Source organism: Sus scrofa, chromosome 13 (assembly GCF_054392235.1).
Source record: "Sus scrofa isolate SSC_HxYL_T2T_F1_AM1 chromosome 13, Sscrofa_HxYL_maternal_Yorkshire_Landrace_v2.0, whole genome shotgun sequence".
NCBI lineage: Eukaryota > Metazoa > Chordata > Mammalia > Artiodactyla > Suidae > Sus > Sus scrofa.
In genome coordinates, this window is record NC_139395.1 from 210,976,506 (window position 1) to 210,991,644 (window position 15,139).

The window sequence follows — 15,139 nt, forward strand, 5'->3', positions numbered from 1 at the left end:
GGGGAAAAAAAACCCATGCTCTGTAAGCAGTGAGGGCATGACGCTTTGGATGGGAACAGATATGGAGCTTTGAGACTAGATTTCAGAGACAATGCCCCGGTCACAGGCAAGCTACTGCAGGAAAGAAGCAGGGGCCAGAAAGACGAGACCTGTGACACATAGTGTATTATTTATATCATTTTATTATATGATAGGAAGAATTAAGACATTCTGTTGTATCAGAGAACAGAGGGTCTCTGTTCATCTAAGATGATGGGCTTAAAAGACAAGTTGGACTTGAAACTGTTTCTCATTTCTCTTATATAAAAAGGCATCTGTCCTATATTTCTTTTTCTTATCATTTCAAATTCCTCTTTTATTACATATTTTATAATGTGCATGATATATTAGTACAGTACATTCTTATCATTTATAAATAAATATGCACATAGTGTAGGTGCCTGCTGGCAACTTTTTCACTCATATGGGCTCAGGGTCACAGCATTTGGGGACCACTGTGCTAGGGGACAAGTAATTCTCACGTAAGAGGAACAGAGGAGGGTCAATACCCTGATTTTTTTTTTTGAAATGATGAGTGGTGTTCAAAACTTAGTTTTAAAAAAATGCTTCCACGGGAGTTCCTATTGTGGCTCAGCAGGTTAAGAAGCTGACAGGGTCTCCATGAGGGTGTGGGTTTGATCCCTGGCCCCTGCTCAGTGGGTTAAGGATCTGGTGATGCAGCATAGGCCGCAGCTGCAGCCCCAATTCAACCCCTGGCCTGGAACCTTCCATATGCTGAAAGTGCAGCGCTAAAAAGAAAAAAAAAAAAAAAACCAATTTGTTTTAAAAAAAAAAAAAAGTGTTTCCATGAAACTGTGAAGTTTGTGGTTTCCCATATATTTAAAGGATGGCATTACCTTCCTAAGCAAGCAAGCAGATTCAAACTTACTGTTTTGGCAGAACTACTTCTCTGGATACTGACCAACAAGATGGAGGGGCTTTTGTTTTAAAAATAGTTTCTTTCGGAGTTCATGTTGTGGCGCAGCGGAAACGAATCTGACTTGTGTATCCACGAGGATGCGGGTTTGATCCCTGGCCTTGCTCAGTGGGTTAAAGGATCCGCCCTTGCTATGAGCTGTGGTATAGGTTGCAGACGTGGCTCGGATCCTGAGGTGCTGTGGCTGTGGTGTAGGCGGCAGCTCCAGTTCCGAAGCCTGGGAACTTCCATACCCCAAGGGTGCAGCCCTAAAAAACAAACAAACAAAAGTTTCTTTCTTATGTCTACAGCCACATGTACAGATGCAAACTTTGGTTACTCACCCTCTTAAACTGTCACGTGGCTCATCCAAGTAAGAGACATTGTCTGAAGCTCTCAGGCTGTGTCTTGCCTTCTCTGGGTGTCCTGGTATCTGCTGTGTTTGCCCTGCATCAAGGCTGCAAATGTTGCCATTTTGCCAAGCTTTGTGGTTTTGTCTACTGAGACGTTCTCTGGAAGCTCCACTAATGTGTATTCTAACTGGAGAAGATTCTTATTTTCTTGTGTCAGTTTCACCCTTAACCCTTAAATCATAGGACATAGCTGGTCTGAGAACCAGCGTCTCGATGGGTGCCTGCTTTTTTTTTTTTTGGCTTTTTAGGGCCGCACCCTTGGCATGTGGAAGTTCCCAGGTTAGGAGTCTAATCAGAGCTTCAGCTGCTGGCCAACACCACAGCCACAGCAATGCAGGATCTGAGCCACATATGCGACCTACACCATGGCTCATGGCAACACCAGATCCTTAACCCACTGAGCGAGGCCGGGGATAGAACTCGCATCCTCATGGGTCCCAGTTGGGTTTGTTAACCACTGAGCCATGAAAGGAACTCCCTGGGGGTGGCTGCTTTTAAGAGTGGATTCCCCACAGACAGCCATAACTGGTCCACTCAATAATTTCCGCACAAGGCTAATTTAATTGCACCATCTGCCCTGTCCCAGTTATTAATATATTAATGGATAACTAACAGCTGCGTATAATTTTGAAAGCAAAACCAGTGAACTAAAAAGTAAAATATCGTACCTTAGTCACTTGTCATTTCTACCCTTCTCCCTTGATTCTTTTTCTCAAAATTTTTGGAGTTCATTGGTAATGAACCAGACTGGGATCCATGGATTAGTGGTGGCTCAGCGGTAACGAATCTGACTAGGATCCATGAGGATGCAGGTTCGACCCCTGGCCTTGCTCAGTGGGCTAAAGGATCCAGTGTTGCCATGAGGTATTAGACACGGCTTAACCCTATCCCACGTTGCTGTGGCTGTGATGTAGGCTGGCAGCTGCAGCTCCGATTCGACCCCTAGCCTGGGAACTTTCTTATGTCGTGGGTTCAGACCTAAAAAGACAAAAAAAATTTTTTATTGAAATATAGTTGATTTACCATGTTGTGTTGGTTTCAGGGGTACAGTAAAGTGATTCAGTTATATACATATGTAAAAATACATACATGTTCTTTTTTTAACATTTGCTTCCATTGTAGATTATTATAAGATACTGAGTAGCGCTCCCTGTGCTTTATAGTAGGTCCGTGTTGGTTATTCTTCCTTGATTCTTGTTTCTTTTTTTCTAAAACCTAGAAGCGTGGGTTTAATGCCTGTAAAGGCTTTCTGTGAATACTTGTTGGCTGATAGTTTAATCTGTCATTTAATTTCACGCGTCACCAAAGAAAAATGCACCTAAATCACTCCCCTAGATCATTTCAGGTGCAGTTATTTATCTTCTTCTTTAAGCGCTATTGTGAATTGCTGCGACCTTTATTGGGTAATGAGACAGGAACTAGGGCTGTTTTTATTTTTATTTTTACGGTGGCACCTGCGGCCCCTGGAATTTCCTGGGCTAGGGGTTGAATTGGAGCTGCAACTGAGGCCTACACCACAGCCACAGAAACACTGGATCAGAGCCACATCTTGTGGCAACACTGGATCCTTAACCCACTGAGAAGGCCAGGGATGGAACCTGTGTCCTCACGAAGACAACGTTAGGTCCTTAACCCCCTGAGTCACAAAGGAAACGCCCTCGGGCTCTTTTTAAATAAATAAGATCTCTATCCCATTCAGTAGTTCAACAAAATAAGTTATTCTCTCCAGCTCACATATTTGGCTTCTGCTTTCACTTTTTTTTTTTTTTGCTTTTTAGGGCTGCACCTGCGGGCATATGGAAGTTCCCGGGTTAGGGGTTGAATCAGAGCTGCACCTGCCAGCCTACACTACAACCATGAAAATGGTGGAACTAAGCTGAATCCGTGACCTACACCATAGCTCCTGGCAAGGCCGGGTCCCCGACCCACTGAGTGAGGGTAGGGATCGAACCCACATCCCCATGGATACTAGTTGGATTAATTTCTGCTGCGTCACCAAGGGCACTCCTGCTTTCATGTTTACAGTGGCTTCGTAGCTCAGATGGAAGAACTGAGGCCCAGCAAGGAGCCAGGAGATGCCCAGAGTCACCTGGTCCTTTCCTGGCAGAGCCAGTAGCAGAAATAGGTCACCTGACTCTAGGTTGGCTGTCTCCCACGCTCTTGCAGGCGGCCCTCGGATGAGGCTTTGACTGCAATTAGGGCCTTGCCAACCACTCACTGGCCTTTCTCAGCCAAGGGCTGGTTTAAAAATTAATGCCTGCTTCTTGGACGTTTCCAGTTCCCATGTGTTAAGCCAGGCTTTCTTTTTCTCTCCTCCTCTGGCAGAAATCCGACATCCAGGACGGCGTCTGCTACAAGACCCAGCTCTACCAGATAGAGAGGTGCAGGCCCACCAAGGAGCCCTATGAGGTGAGTGCTCCCCAGAGCAAAAGCCAGGGTCTGTTAGGAAGAGCGGATTTCCATTCTAGGGGGAAGAGTGGAAAGGAAAACCAGTGACCGTGGGACACAGAAGTAGCCAGAGATAAAGACTCACTTAACTGAGCCCCAGAGAAGTGGTTCATAGTGGGGCCACCATTGCTCTGTCTCCAGACTGTTCTCAGCTGTTGTCAAGCAGTAGGATCCCCGGGAGAGTTTAAACATCTAGATGCCCGGGCACCCCTCAGACCCATTCCACTGAGTCTCAGGGGGTGACATCGGAGGCTAGGTTTTTTTTTTTTTTAGAACTGTACCCGTGGCATATGGAAGTTCCCAGGCTGGGGTCCAATTGGAGCTGTAGCTGCTGGCCTATGCCACAGCCACAGCAATACCAGATCTGAGCTGCATCTGCGACCTACACCACAGCCCACGGCAACACCAGATCTTTAACCCACTGAGCGAGGCTAGGGATCGAACCTGCATCCTCTTGGATCCTAGTTGGATTCGTTACCACTGAGCCACAGTGGGAACTCCCGGGGTTTAGTATTTTTAAAGCTCCCTGGATGGTTCTATTGAGCAGTCAAAGTTGGAATCCACTATCAGGTGAAAACAAGATGCTGAAAAATCTAAGTGAGTGTAATACTTGGCATCAGAAGAAGAAAGCAAGGTGAGGAATAGGAAGAAACATCTGGAAGCAAGCTTTTCAATCAGCTGTCCCTAGGGGCTGGATGCTATCTGGAACATACCCAAGGTTCTTTGATTTCAGAGTCAAGACTAGTATCTAAATGTCCCAGATATGGACCCCAAGCTCATGCCTGTTAAGAGATTATACCTCGGAACCCCAGATCCAGGGCCTGGAACATGGGGTGAGCCCCCCTCACCCCCCGGAACCAGGACACCTCATTCCATGCACCCGAGTCCCCCTTCCCACTCTCAGGGGCCTATCTGGGGACACCCGGGATTTCCTTCATTTGAGGAGAAATCTAAAAGGGACCCTCGGAGTTCCCGTTGTGGCTCAGTGGTTTAAGGACCTGACTTGTCTCCATGAAGATTCGGGTTTGATCCCTGGCCCCGCTCTGTGGGTTAAGGATCCAGCATTGCCAGAAGCTGCAGTGTAGGTTGCAGATGAGGTATAGATCCAGCATTGCTGTAGCTGTGGTGTAGGCGGGCAGCTGCAGCTCTGATTCCACCTCTAGCCTGGGAACTTCCATATGCTGCAGGTGCAGCCGTAAAAAACAAGCAAACAAACAAAAAAGGGACCCTTCCTCCATGCCCTGCATGAGGCAGATGGTCCGTCTACTGCCTCTTCCTTTGTTCTCTTCCCCAAAGTTTTCATCCTGATTCCACAAGCCATGCATGTTACCAGCAAAGGAAGTTCTGGGTTTTCCTTGGGCGCAAGGCTGTGGTGAGACAGTAGGGCGGGTAACTGAACGCCACTCTGGGCTCCATGTCAGCGGCAGAGAGCGCGTGGGATGCAGCCCAGGCCAACCCAGTGATGCAGGTGACGGGGACGCTGAGCTGCCTGCTGCCACATGTGAATGTGACTGCACTTGAGCGTCGAGGCCAAGGGTGATGGTGAGGCTGACCCATCTAGACAGAGCCTGGGGGAGGGCATAATTCGAGGAGGCAGAAGAGAGGAGACACAGAGGACAGAGACACTGTCCAAGGTGGTGGGGCAGCCAGAGCCCCAGCGGGGAAGGATGCCAGGGAGGACGTGGGAAAGGTCAAGTATAAAACTGTCAGCGGTGTCAGCAGTTCATTGTCCCGGTGGAAGTGGAAGAGGCTGAAAGGAGATTGTACGAATGTGGAGGAGAAGTAAAGACAGCGAGTGTAGATGTCTCCATCAGTGATGCCGGCAATGAAGAGAAGAGGACATGGCCTCTGCTTGAAGGACACATGGGGTTGGGGAGCAGCGGGGGTGGGGGAAAGAGGTGGGTGGGGAGGGGTGTGTGTTCAGAGCAGCCAGGGTGCAGCCTTGCCTTGACCTCAGGCTGAAGGCCCCCTTTGAGACTGGCTGGGAGGCACTGGCATGCTGAGGTTGGAGATAAGCTTTTGTGGGGTGGGGGAGGAAGGGGGTGCCCACTGGGGTGGAGCAGGAAGCAGCCACATGGCTTTCAGGTTTGAGAGCAGGAGGGCATAGGGACCAGACTCCCCGAAGCTCCAGACCCTTCCGGCTAGTTGCTTACTAATCCTTCTCTTGGAGTTCCCTGGTGACGCAGTGGGTTAAAGATCTGGTATCGTCACTGCTGTGGTGCGGGTTTGATCCCTGGCCCGGGAACTTGTTCATGCCACAGACTTGGCCAAAAAAAAAAGAGAGAGAGAGGAAGGAAGGAAGGAGAGAAGGAAGGAAGAGAGAGAAAGAAAGAAAGAAAAATCTCGCCTTCCATAGTGAAGGTGTCTCAAACTTAACACACCCAGAACCAGCCTCCCCATCCCCCACTTCTGCCCCTAACCTAGGAGTCCTTTTTATTCCTTTCGCTCACACCGAGAGCCAGTCTGTCACCAAGTTCCGCCAGTTTGACTCCGAAGCTCTCCAGTCCCTCCACACTCTCCATCGGCATCCTCCCCCTCCCATCCCACTATCGCTCCTTGCATGGACTTCAGCCTCCTAACTGGTCTCCCTCCTTCCCCGTGGCTGCCTGGCACTCTCTCCGCACACCAGCCAGAGCGAGCTATTCACACTCAAGTCAGACCATGTCCCTTCCCTCCTGAAAGCTTGGAAAGCAAGCTCTGTGACGTGGCTACCATGTCCTGGGGTTGGACTGGCTTCCTCTGTCTCCTCCAGCCTCGTCTCCTAGCCGACCCCCGTGCCACCTGCCCCCAAGCCATCATCCCAGCCTTGCTTCTTGCTGCATGCTCAGTCCCAGGGGCCTTCAGACTTCTGTGCTCTGTTGGCTGCGAGGGCTGTGCACACCCTGGTCTCTCTTCCAGAATGTTCTCCCCACCCCTCTTTCCCAAGGCAGGGTCTTGTCCTCTGGACCTCTGACCTCCTCTGATCTCTGCCCTTGGGGGGCCTCCCTCCAGTCCCAGCCGTCACGCCACGATCAGTAGCCTGGGGCTTGTCCTGTGGACAGGGCTCTCATTTGTTCAGAGATGATTTGATTATCATCTCTCTCCCCCTCTGGACTGTGGGCTCCGTAAGAGCAGGGACGGTGTCCCTGTTGCTGCTCACAATGTCCCTAGAAGCTACACGATGCCTGGCACGCAGTGGAGGCTCAATGAATATTTGCTAAATGAACACATGAAGTAATCAAGTGGACCTCGGCCCCAGTCTCAGAAAATAGAATTGGACTAACGTCTGGGGGAGGTTGAACATTCCAGGTGAGACACCTTGCTTGGTTAAAGTAACCTGTACCATAGCAGACAAGTAGAGTTATCATCACCAGATGGCCGTGCCCTGTGGCAGGGAGGGACCTCTTATGGTCACTTGCACCGCGGGTCCAGTGGATACAGACTTCACTGTTGGGCTCCCCTGCCTCTTGGTGGACTCTTTAGGGCTTCAGGTAATAACACAAACTTAGATGTGCCAGGGAGTTCCCTGGTGGCTCAGTGGGTTGAGGACCTAGAAATGTCACTGCCATGCCTGTTGTGGTGCGGTTCGATTCCTTGCCCAGGAACTTCCATGTGCTGCCTGCAGGGCCAAAAACAAACAAACAAAAAACCCCAAAATAACACCCCCCCCAATCTTAGATGCACCACGTGCCCCTACATATGTGGCCCTAGGTGGCTTGGAAGCCACTTGCCAAGGCCCCAGCCTTGGCCGCCCTCATTCCTGACCCTTCTTGTGTGTTTGAAAGCATCAGAACCGCAATGGGAAAGGAGCTTCCTTTTTTCATCCAGATTATTTTTCTCAGCTGATTAATCATTTGGCCCGAAAACACATGGTAAGCATTTTAAAACATTTGTTGAAATATTTAACAGTGAGGGTTGCAGTGGGAACCCTCCCATTAGGAATGCTATTGGCAGGACGGCATTACAATTTTCTGCGATCCGTTTGTTTTCTCCACGCTGCAGCGAAACTTGTGCTAATGAAATTATAGGCTCGCTAAGTTATCCTGCTTGTTTGTTTTGGAATCTCGAAAGTGGAATGGGGCCAGTTAGCGAAATGGTGAGAAAGTCTGAGAGGCCAGGTTTTCCAGGTAAAGCCCACTTGGAGTTTGTCTTCAGCTGGTCCAGGAGGCGAAGGGGCCAAGCTGCCAGGGGACATCCGGGGGTGGGGTGGGGGGGTGAGCAGGCACCGTCAACCAAAGTTCAAGGTTGCACACAAGCAGTCTGAGAGTGGCTCCGGGGCCACGTCAGGGCATTGAGGGCATCTGATGGCCTCTTTCTTCTTCTCAATCCCAGTTCTTTTTGTCTGCAGAGACAAAGGAGCTGGATTCAGTGAAAAAAAAACCTCCCTCTCGGGATTACGATGCCGTCATCTTAGGACTTTGCCACTTTCTCAGAGATGGTATCTGAAAAAGTGGGACATTTCTCTCAGTGCAGAACAGCTTGGGCATGTGGCCCAGAGACTTTTTTTCCTAAAAAGGGGGCCCTGGAGGACTTGACAAGGAGGGGGGGGTGTCATAGCAGGGCAGTCATCATTTTTAAACTGGCTTCTTAAAGCCATAGAGAGCCAGGAGCCATTTTAGTTAAAAGCATTTAAAAATAAAGCTCATTTGGGAGTTGTGGCTTAGTGGGGCTAGTTAAGAAGCCCACGAGTGTCTGTGAGGATGCAGGTTCGATCCCTGGCCTTGCTCAGTGGGTTAAGGATCAAGCGTTGCCACAAGCTGCGGCTTAGGTCACAGATGAGCCTTCCATCTGGTGTGGCTGTGGCTGTGGTGTAGACCGGCAGCTGCGACTCCCCTCCGACCCCTAGCCTGGGAACTTCACATGCCACAGGTGCAGCCCTTAAAAGAAAAAAATAATAAGAATGCTAATGTGTAGAAAAATGCAAATTTGAACTAGGAGGACCTCTCTGTAGTATCCAAATATTGTTGCAGTTTTGGAAGATAACTTGCCTAGAGAGAGGCAGAGGGGCTGTGTCAGTTTACTGGGGCTGCCATAACCAAGTCCTGCACACTGAGTGGCTGAAATGGCAGAAATACCTTGTCTCCCGGTTTGGTTCTGGAGACCCGAAGGCTGAGGTCAAGGGATCGGTGGGGCGGGTTCCCTCTGAGGACTATAAGGAAGCATCTTTCATGCCTCTGAGCTTCTGGGGCTTGCTGGCCATCTTTGGCGTTCCTCAAATTAGAGGAATATCACCACCATCTCTGCCTTCATCTTCACGTGGCATTATCTGCGTGTGTGTCTGTGATCTGTGTCTTCCTGTAAGAATCCCGGTGGCATTGCATTAGACACCCCCCCCATGACCTCATCTTAACGTGATTCCCTTTTAAAGATAACGCCAATGGTTCCCCGCTCCTCCTCCAAGAAGAAGGATCGAGATTTCACGCTCTCTTCCTCCCCCCAAGCTTCACACGGGAAGTGATGGGCCTGACTCTGATTTCAAGTGAGGTCACAGTCAGAGATCTGGGGGTTAGGGTTCCAACCCATGAATTTAGGGAGAATATAATTCAGCCTGTAATGGGGACTCTCTGGTTAAAGGTAAAATATGACAGTGTTTCCTTGTGTCTTATTTCAAAATCTGTACAATTTTTAAAAATTAAGTTTGGAATCCAGGTCAAGCTGTGTTGTTACAAATCAGCATGGGGAGTTCCCATCGTGGCTCAATGGCTAATGAATCTGACTAGCATCCATGAAGATGCAGGTTCGATCCCTGGCCTTGCTCAGTGGGTTAAGGATCCGGCGTTGCTGAGGGCTGCGGTGTAGGTCGAAGATTCGGCTCAGATCCTGTGTTGCTATGGCTGTGGCCGGCAGCTACAGCTCCAGTTTGACCCTAGCCTGGGAACCTCTATATGCTGCGGGTGCGGTCCTAAAAAAAAAGAAATCGAAATGGTAGTTACCTTTGGGTTTGGGGACACAGAGAGGACATGGGGTATAAGGGACTTCTAGGTGCCAGCTGGGTTCTGCTTTTTGATCTGGGTGCCGTTCCCATGCGTGTCTTTTGCTGTTTGAGGAAACAACTGAACTCCTTACTCATCACCGGAAATGCTCCCCCCCATTATCTGTCCTAGACTTTATTCAAAAGCTTACCTAGGAAATCTATCCAGGATGGAAACTAGGACATCTGCTGCCAGCTTTCACAACAATTTGGTTTCTTGTCTATAAACACTGAAATGAATAATTCTCAACCAGAGCCACAAGTGGTACAGGGTAGCATTTAGGGAATAAACAGCACCTATGGCTTCTTGCATTGTTGAAAAATGCTGCTTTTTACAGGCCTCCCTGGACACCTGGACAAGAGACCTTGAATTTCATGCTGTGCAGGTAAGAACTTGGGGGGTTGCAATGGGTTAGTCAGAGATTTCCAGACAAACAGAACCAATGGTGTGTGTACGTGTGTATACCTAACATTTTACACCCAGGGAAGAGTTGATGTTTTAACTTGAGTCCCAGGACCTTCTGCGGGCATAAATCCTTCTTCTTCAGGATGCTCGGGCTTCTTCTCTCTCTCTCTTTTTTTTTTTTTTTTTGTCTTTTTGCTATTTCTCTGGGCCGCTCCCGCGGCATATGGAGATTCCCAGGCTAGGGGTTGAATCGGAGCTGTAGCCGCCGGCCTACACCAGAGCCACAGCAACACGGGATCCGAGCCGCGTCTGCAACCTACACCACAGCTCATGGCAACGCCAGATCGTTAACCCACTGAGCAAGGGCAGGGACCGAACCGCAACCTCATGGTTCCTAGTCGGATTTGTTAACCACTGTGCCATGACGGGAACTCCCAGGCTTCTTCTCTTAAGTCCTTCACCTGATTGCACGTGGCCCACCCAGATTATGGAAGATAATCTGCTTTACTTAAAGCCTGCCGATCTACATTTTTTTTGGGGGGGTTTGGCATGTTATTTTTGTTTTTTTGTTTTTTTTTTTTTTGCTTTTTAGGGCCGCACCTGCAGCATGTGGAGGTTCTCAGGCTAGGGGTCCAATCAGAGCCGTAGCCGCTGGCCTACATCATAGCCACAGCAGCACAGGGTTCGAGCTGCATCTTCGACCTACACCACAGCTCATGGCAACGCCAGATCCTTTACCCACTGAGCGAGGCCAGGGATCAAACCTGTGTCCTCATGGATGCTAGTTAGATTTGCTAACCACTGAGCCATGACGGAAACACCCCCAATCTACGTGTTAATTGCATCTAAAACACACCTTCACCATAGCACCTAGAATGGTATTTGACCACACATGGGATACCCTGGCTGAGCCAACTTGACACATGAAAGTAACCATCATACATGATCCTGAAGGTGGCAGATCACTGCCCAGGGCTCCAAACTCTGCACACCCCCATCCTGTTCTGAATTAAAATACGCAGAATCTTACTATAAGTGGGTTTCTCAGAATCCCCTCAGTTCAGATCAGGTCAGATCAGTGCTTTCTGTGTGTAGGTGACTTTTTTTCCTTGTCTTACTGTAACTACACACTGGGCTATGTCTTCATGTTTCTACCTGTAAAGAAGTGGGGTTTCCAACAGTCCAGGTCTTCCCCGCTCAGTGGTTAATTTATGAATCAAGCCCTCTTTTTCTCAACTCGTGTGTTTCCTATGACAAAATCAGGCCGCTGTGTCTTTCCCTTATATGATGAGCAGCCAAGGACCAAAATCAACCAGCAAACTCTACTGAGTATTCTGTGATGACCTATGGGGGAAAAGAATCTGAGAATGAATGGGTATGAGTTAAAAGCAAAAAAATCAGGCGTGCCTGTTGTGACACAGTGGAAGCAAATCCGACTAGTATCCATGAGGAGGTGGGTTCGATCCCTGGCCTCTCTCAGTAGGTTAAGGATCTGGCATTGCCGTGAGCTGTGATGCAGGTCACACATGTGGCTTGGATCCTGCATGGCTGTGGCTGTGGCTGTGGCATAGGGTGGCAGATGTAGTTCTGATTTGACCCCTAGCCTGGGAACTCCCGTATGCCGCATGTGGAGACCGAAAAAGCAAAATATATATATATATATATATATACATCGACCAGCAAACAACACTTGTGCCCCTGGGCCATTCCCGGTATTCCCAATCCTTACCTGGTTCTGATGTTCCAAACCTCCACGTGAGGTTGTCTCATTCTTAAAGGGACACCAGGCTCCAGAAAGCCTATTCGGAACTGGCTTGCTAGCTCCTCAAAGAGGACAGCTTGGCTGGCCTCCAGTCCCCAGGCCCCTCCTTGGTGTCATCACACCCTGTGGTCAGTTCTGCCCTGCGAGAGGGGCGAGGTTCTTCCTACAACCCGGGATGGGGCAGTGGCAGTCAGGAGGCGTGGCTGCATCTGCCTTTGTTAAATGGATGCCTTTGCCTTTCAGACAGTTGAAGCAAGCAAGATGTGGGGTTCCGTTTAGGGCCCCCCCTTTCACTTACAGATGGGGAGGCCTGTCCTTCAAGGGGCAGTGACTTGCTGAAGGTCACCTGGCTCTTTCTCAGGCGGAAAAACCGGGAAGGGAGAGGGAGGGATGCAGGTCTTTGGAGCCACGAGCCTGGAGTCACCAGGAAGAGTCCCAGGGGACCAGTGCCCCGGAGCTCAGACCTCGGAGGCTGAGGCCTGGCTTCCTCCCCCACTGGCTGCCCAGCCTGCAGGCATCTTCTTCCTGAAGCCCAGCAGGCCATCACTCTCTGGCTTCTTCCTCTCCTCCATCAAAGACTCCATAACATCCAAAGAGTCTTGGGTAGGCAGTCCTTTATGGGGCCACATCTTCAAAGTGTCCGGTTTTAGAAATGCCCTTGCAGGAGTTCCCATCATGGCTCAGTGGTTAACGAATCCGACTAGGAACCATGAGGTTGCGGGTTCGATCCCTGCCCTTGCTCAGTGGGCTAAGGATCCGGCGTTGCCATGAGCTGTGCTGTAGGTCACAGACACGGCTCGGATCCCGCCTTGCTGTGGCTGTGGCATAGGCCTGCGGCTACAGCTCCGATTAGACCCCTAGCCTGGGAACCTCCATATGCTGCATACAGCGGCCCTAGAAAAGGCAGAAAGACAAAAATAAATAAATAAATAAATGCCCATGCATGGGTGTGATGGGTGCAAAGTGGTTTAAAGAAAACAAGAGGCTCTTTTGTGGGGGGCTTGCTTGCATGTGAAGCTTCATATGGCCTCCTCTTGGATCCACCTTGGATCCAGGAGAGGGGCGCATCACCTGAGACTCAGGCGGAAACCAAAGAAGCAGCCAGCATCCCTGGGCAGAGCTCGGGAGTGGGCGAGGGCCTGTCTAAGGGAACATAATAAGTCCTTCAGAAGCTCTGTTTCTGTTACATAAGGCAGTTTAGCATCCTGCTCCCTAGGAAATCTCTTTTGGAGAAAATAGGGCATGCAAAGGAAAGGTAGCATTGGATGATTGCTGGCGTTTGTAACCTGTGCTTGGAAGGTATGTGGTTGGCTGCTTGTAAACAAACCCGCTTCCTGGGGGGTGGATGACCCTTCCTTGTCGACTGACCCTGGGATTTGTCCCCTGCAGGGAGCATGGGGCAGTGAACTCTTGGCAGCCCCTAGAATGGGTCACTATGAAGTCACCCATTCTTTTAGGCTGGAGAAGGCTGCTCGGGGGGTGGGGTTTGGGAGGAAGTATCAGGGGGTGGGATCCTGGGATAAAGTTCAACAGGGCAGCCTGAGCAGGTCTTCCTGGAATCTTTAGTCCTAATTCCATGTTCCCTTCTGTTCCCATCGAGGGCTTTCTGTAGTTATAAGAGATATTTCTAAAGCCAACTATGGTCCCTTCCTTCAGAAAACTCTCATACCTTGTACAGCTCTTGGTTCATGAATTCCATCTGCATGGTGATACTAGCCCCCTGAAAGTCTGCATCTTGATCCTTTAGCTTTGACCACGGGGAGGTCCCAAAGCTGGCGGGAAGCTCCCTGCCTATAGGGGATGCAGAGCAGTTCTGAAGGCAGGTGTGCTCCTCATTCTAAAAAAAAAAAAAAAAAATCTTACAAGGGGCTGGGTGAGAGGTGGGGAATGCTGTTTTACAATGTATCACAAAAGTGCACTTGAGGAGTTCCCGTTGTGGTTCAATGGAAACGACTAGGAACCATGAGGTTGTGGGTTCGATCCCTGGCCTCGCTCAGTGGGTTAAGGATCTGGCATTCCGTGAGCTGTGGTGTAGGTCACAGACTCGGCTTGGATCTGGTGTTGCTGTGGCTCTGGTGTAGGCTGGCAGCTATAGCTCTGATTAAACCCCTAGCTTGGGAACCTCCATATGCCGCAGGTGTGGCCCTAAAAAGACCAAAAAAAAAAAAAAAACCCCACAAAAGTGCACTTGATTTCTTTTTTCCTGTTTAAGGTGTTAACAGGGAGAATTAATGAGTTTTCTCATAAAAACAGAAATAGAAAAATTGAGCAAAAGGATGGAATTCTGCCAAACTTTTTGAAAGAGACCCCCCCCCTTTGGTCTTTTTAGGGCCACATCTGCAGCATATGGAAGTTTCCAGGCTAGGGGTTGAATCACAGCTACAGCTGCTCACCTACGCCACAGCCACAGCAACTCGGGATCCAAGCTGAATCTGCAGCCTACACCACAGCTCCTGGCAACACTGGATCCTTAACCCACTGAGTGAGGCCAGGGATTGAACTGGTGTCCTCTTGGAGACTAGTCGGGTTCATTACTGCTGAGCCATAATGGGAACTCCCGAGACAGGGCCTTTTGATACCCAGGAGAGGCAGGGGAGCATGAAAACTTACTCTCCTTTGCTGTAGAGAAGGGAGCCTGTTGGTGTTTGATAGAAACAGGAGGGGGAAACGGAGAATTTGACTTGATCTTGACCAAGACCACGTGACAGGGATGCTCCCTTCCCCCTTTGTCCTGCACACGGCCTCCTCTGTAGCATCCTGGTTGCTGACTTGGTGCCCTAGGACTACAGGTGGTCCCTGCCCCTGGCCATTTGTTGTTTCCAGACTTTTTCTGTGGCCCTGGAACTGCCTGGCCCTGCCCCAGGCTTGCAGAAGCCAGTGTGAAGTCAAGGGTCAGGAACACCGCCTTTCTGGGCATTCCTGTTGTGGCTCAGTGGGTTGAGAACGTGACATAGGGTCTGAGAGGTTGCTGGTTGGATCCTTGGCCTCACTCAGTGGGTTGAGGATCCGGCGTTGCCATGAGCTGTGGCGCGAGTTGCAGATGTGGCTCGGATCCCGAGTTGCTGTGGCTGTGGCAGAGGCTGGCAGCTGCAGCTCCAATTCAACCCGTAGCCCAGGAACTTCCATATGCTGCAAGTGTAGCCCTAAACAGCAAAAAAAAAAAAAAAAAAAAAAAAAAAAAGAAGAAGAAGAAAAGCTTTTCAGG

At 49.7% G+C, this 15,139-nt stretch overlaps 1 protein-coding gene across 2 annotated transcripts in view; it reads left to right on the forward strand.

The window, feature by feature from the left end:
- The window catches only part of HUNK (hormonally up-regulated Neu-associated kinase), a 136,783-nt gene that overhangs the window by 111,982 nt on the left and 9,662 nt on the right, over positions 1-15,139 (forward strand). For both annotated transcript variants that reach the window (XM_021070911.2, XM_084991939.1), the window contains 2 exons: positions 3,694-3,777; positions 10,105-10,152. In XM_021070911.2, the coding sequence (XP_020926570.2) occupies positions 3,694-3,777; positions 10,105-10,152 (132 nt within the window). The remainder of the gene's footprint in view (positions 1-3,693; positions 3,778-10,104; positions 10,153-15,139) is intronic.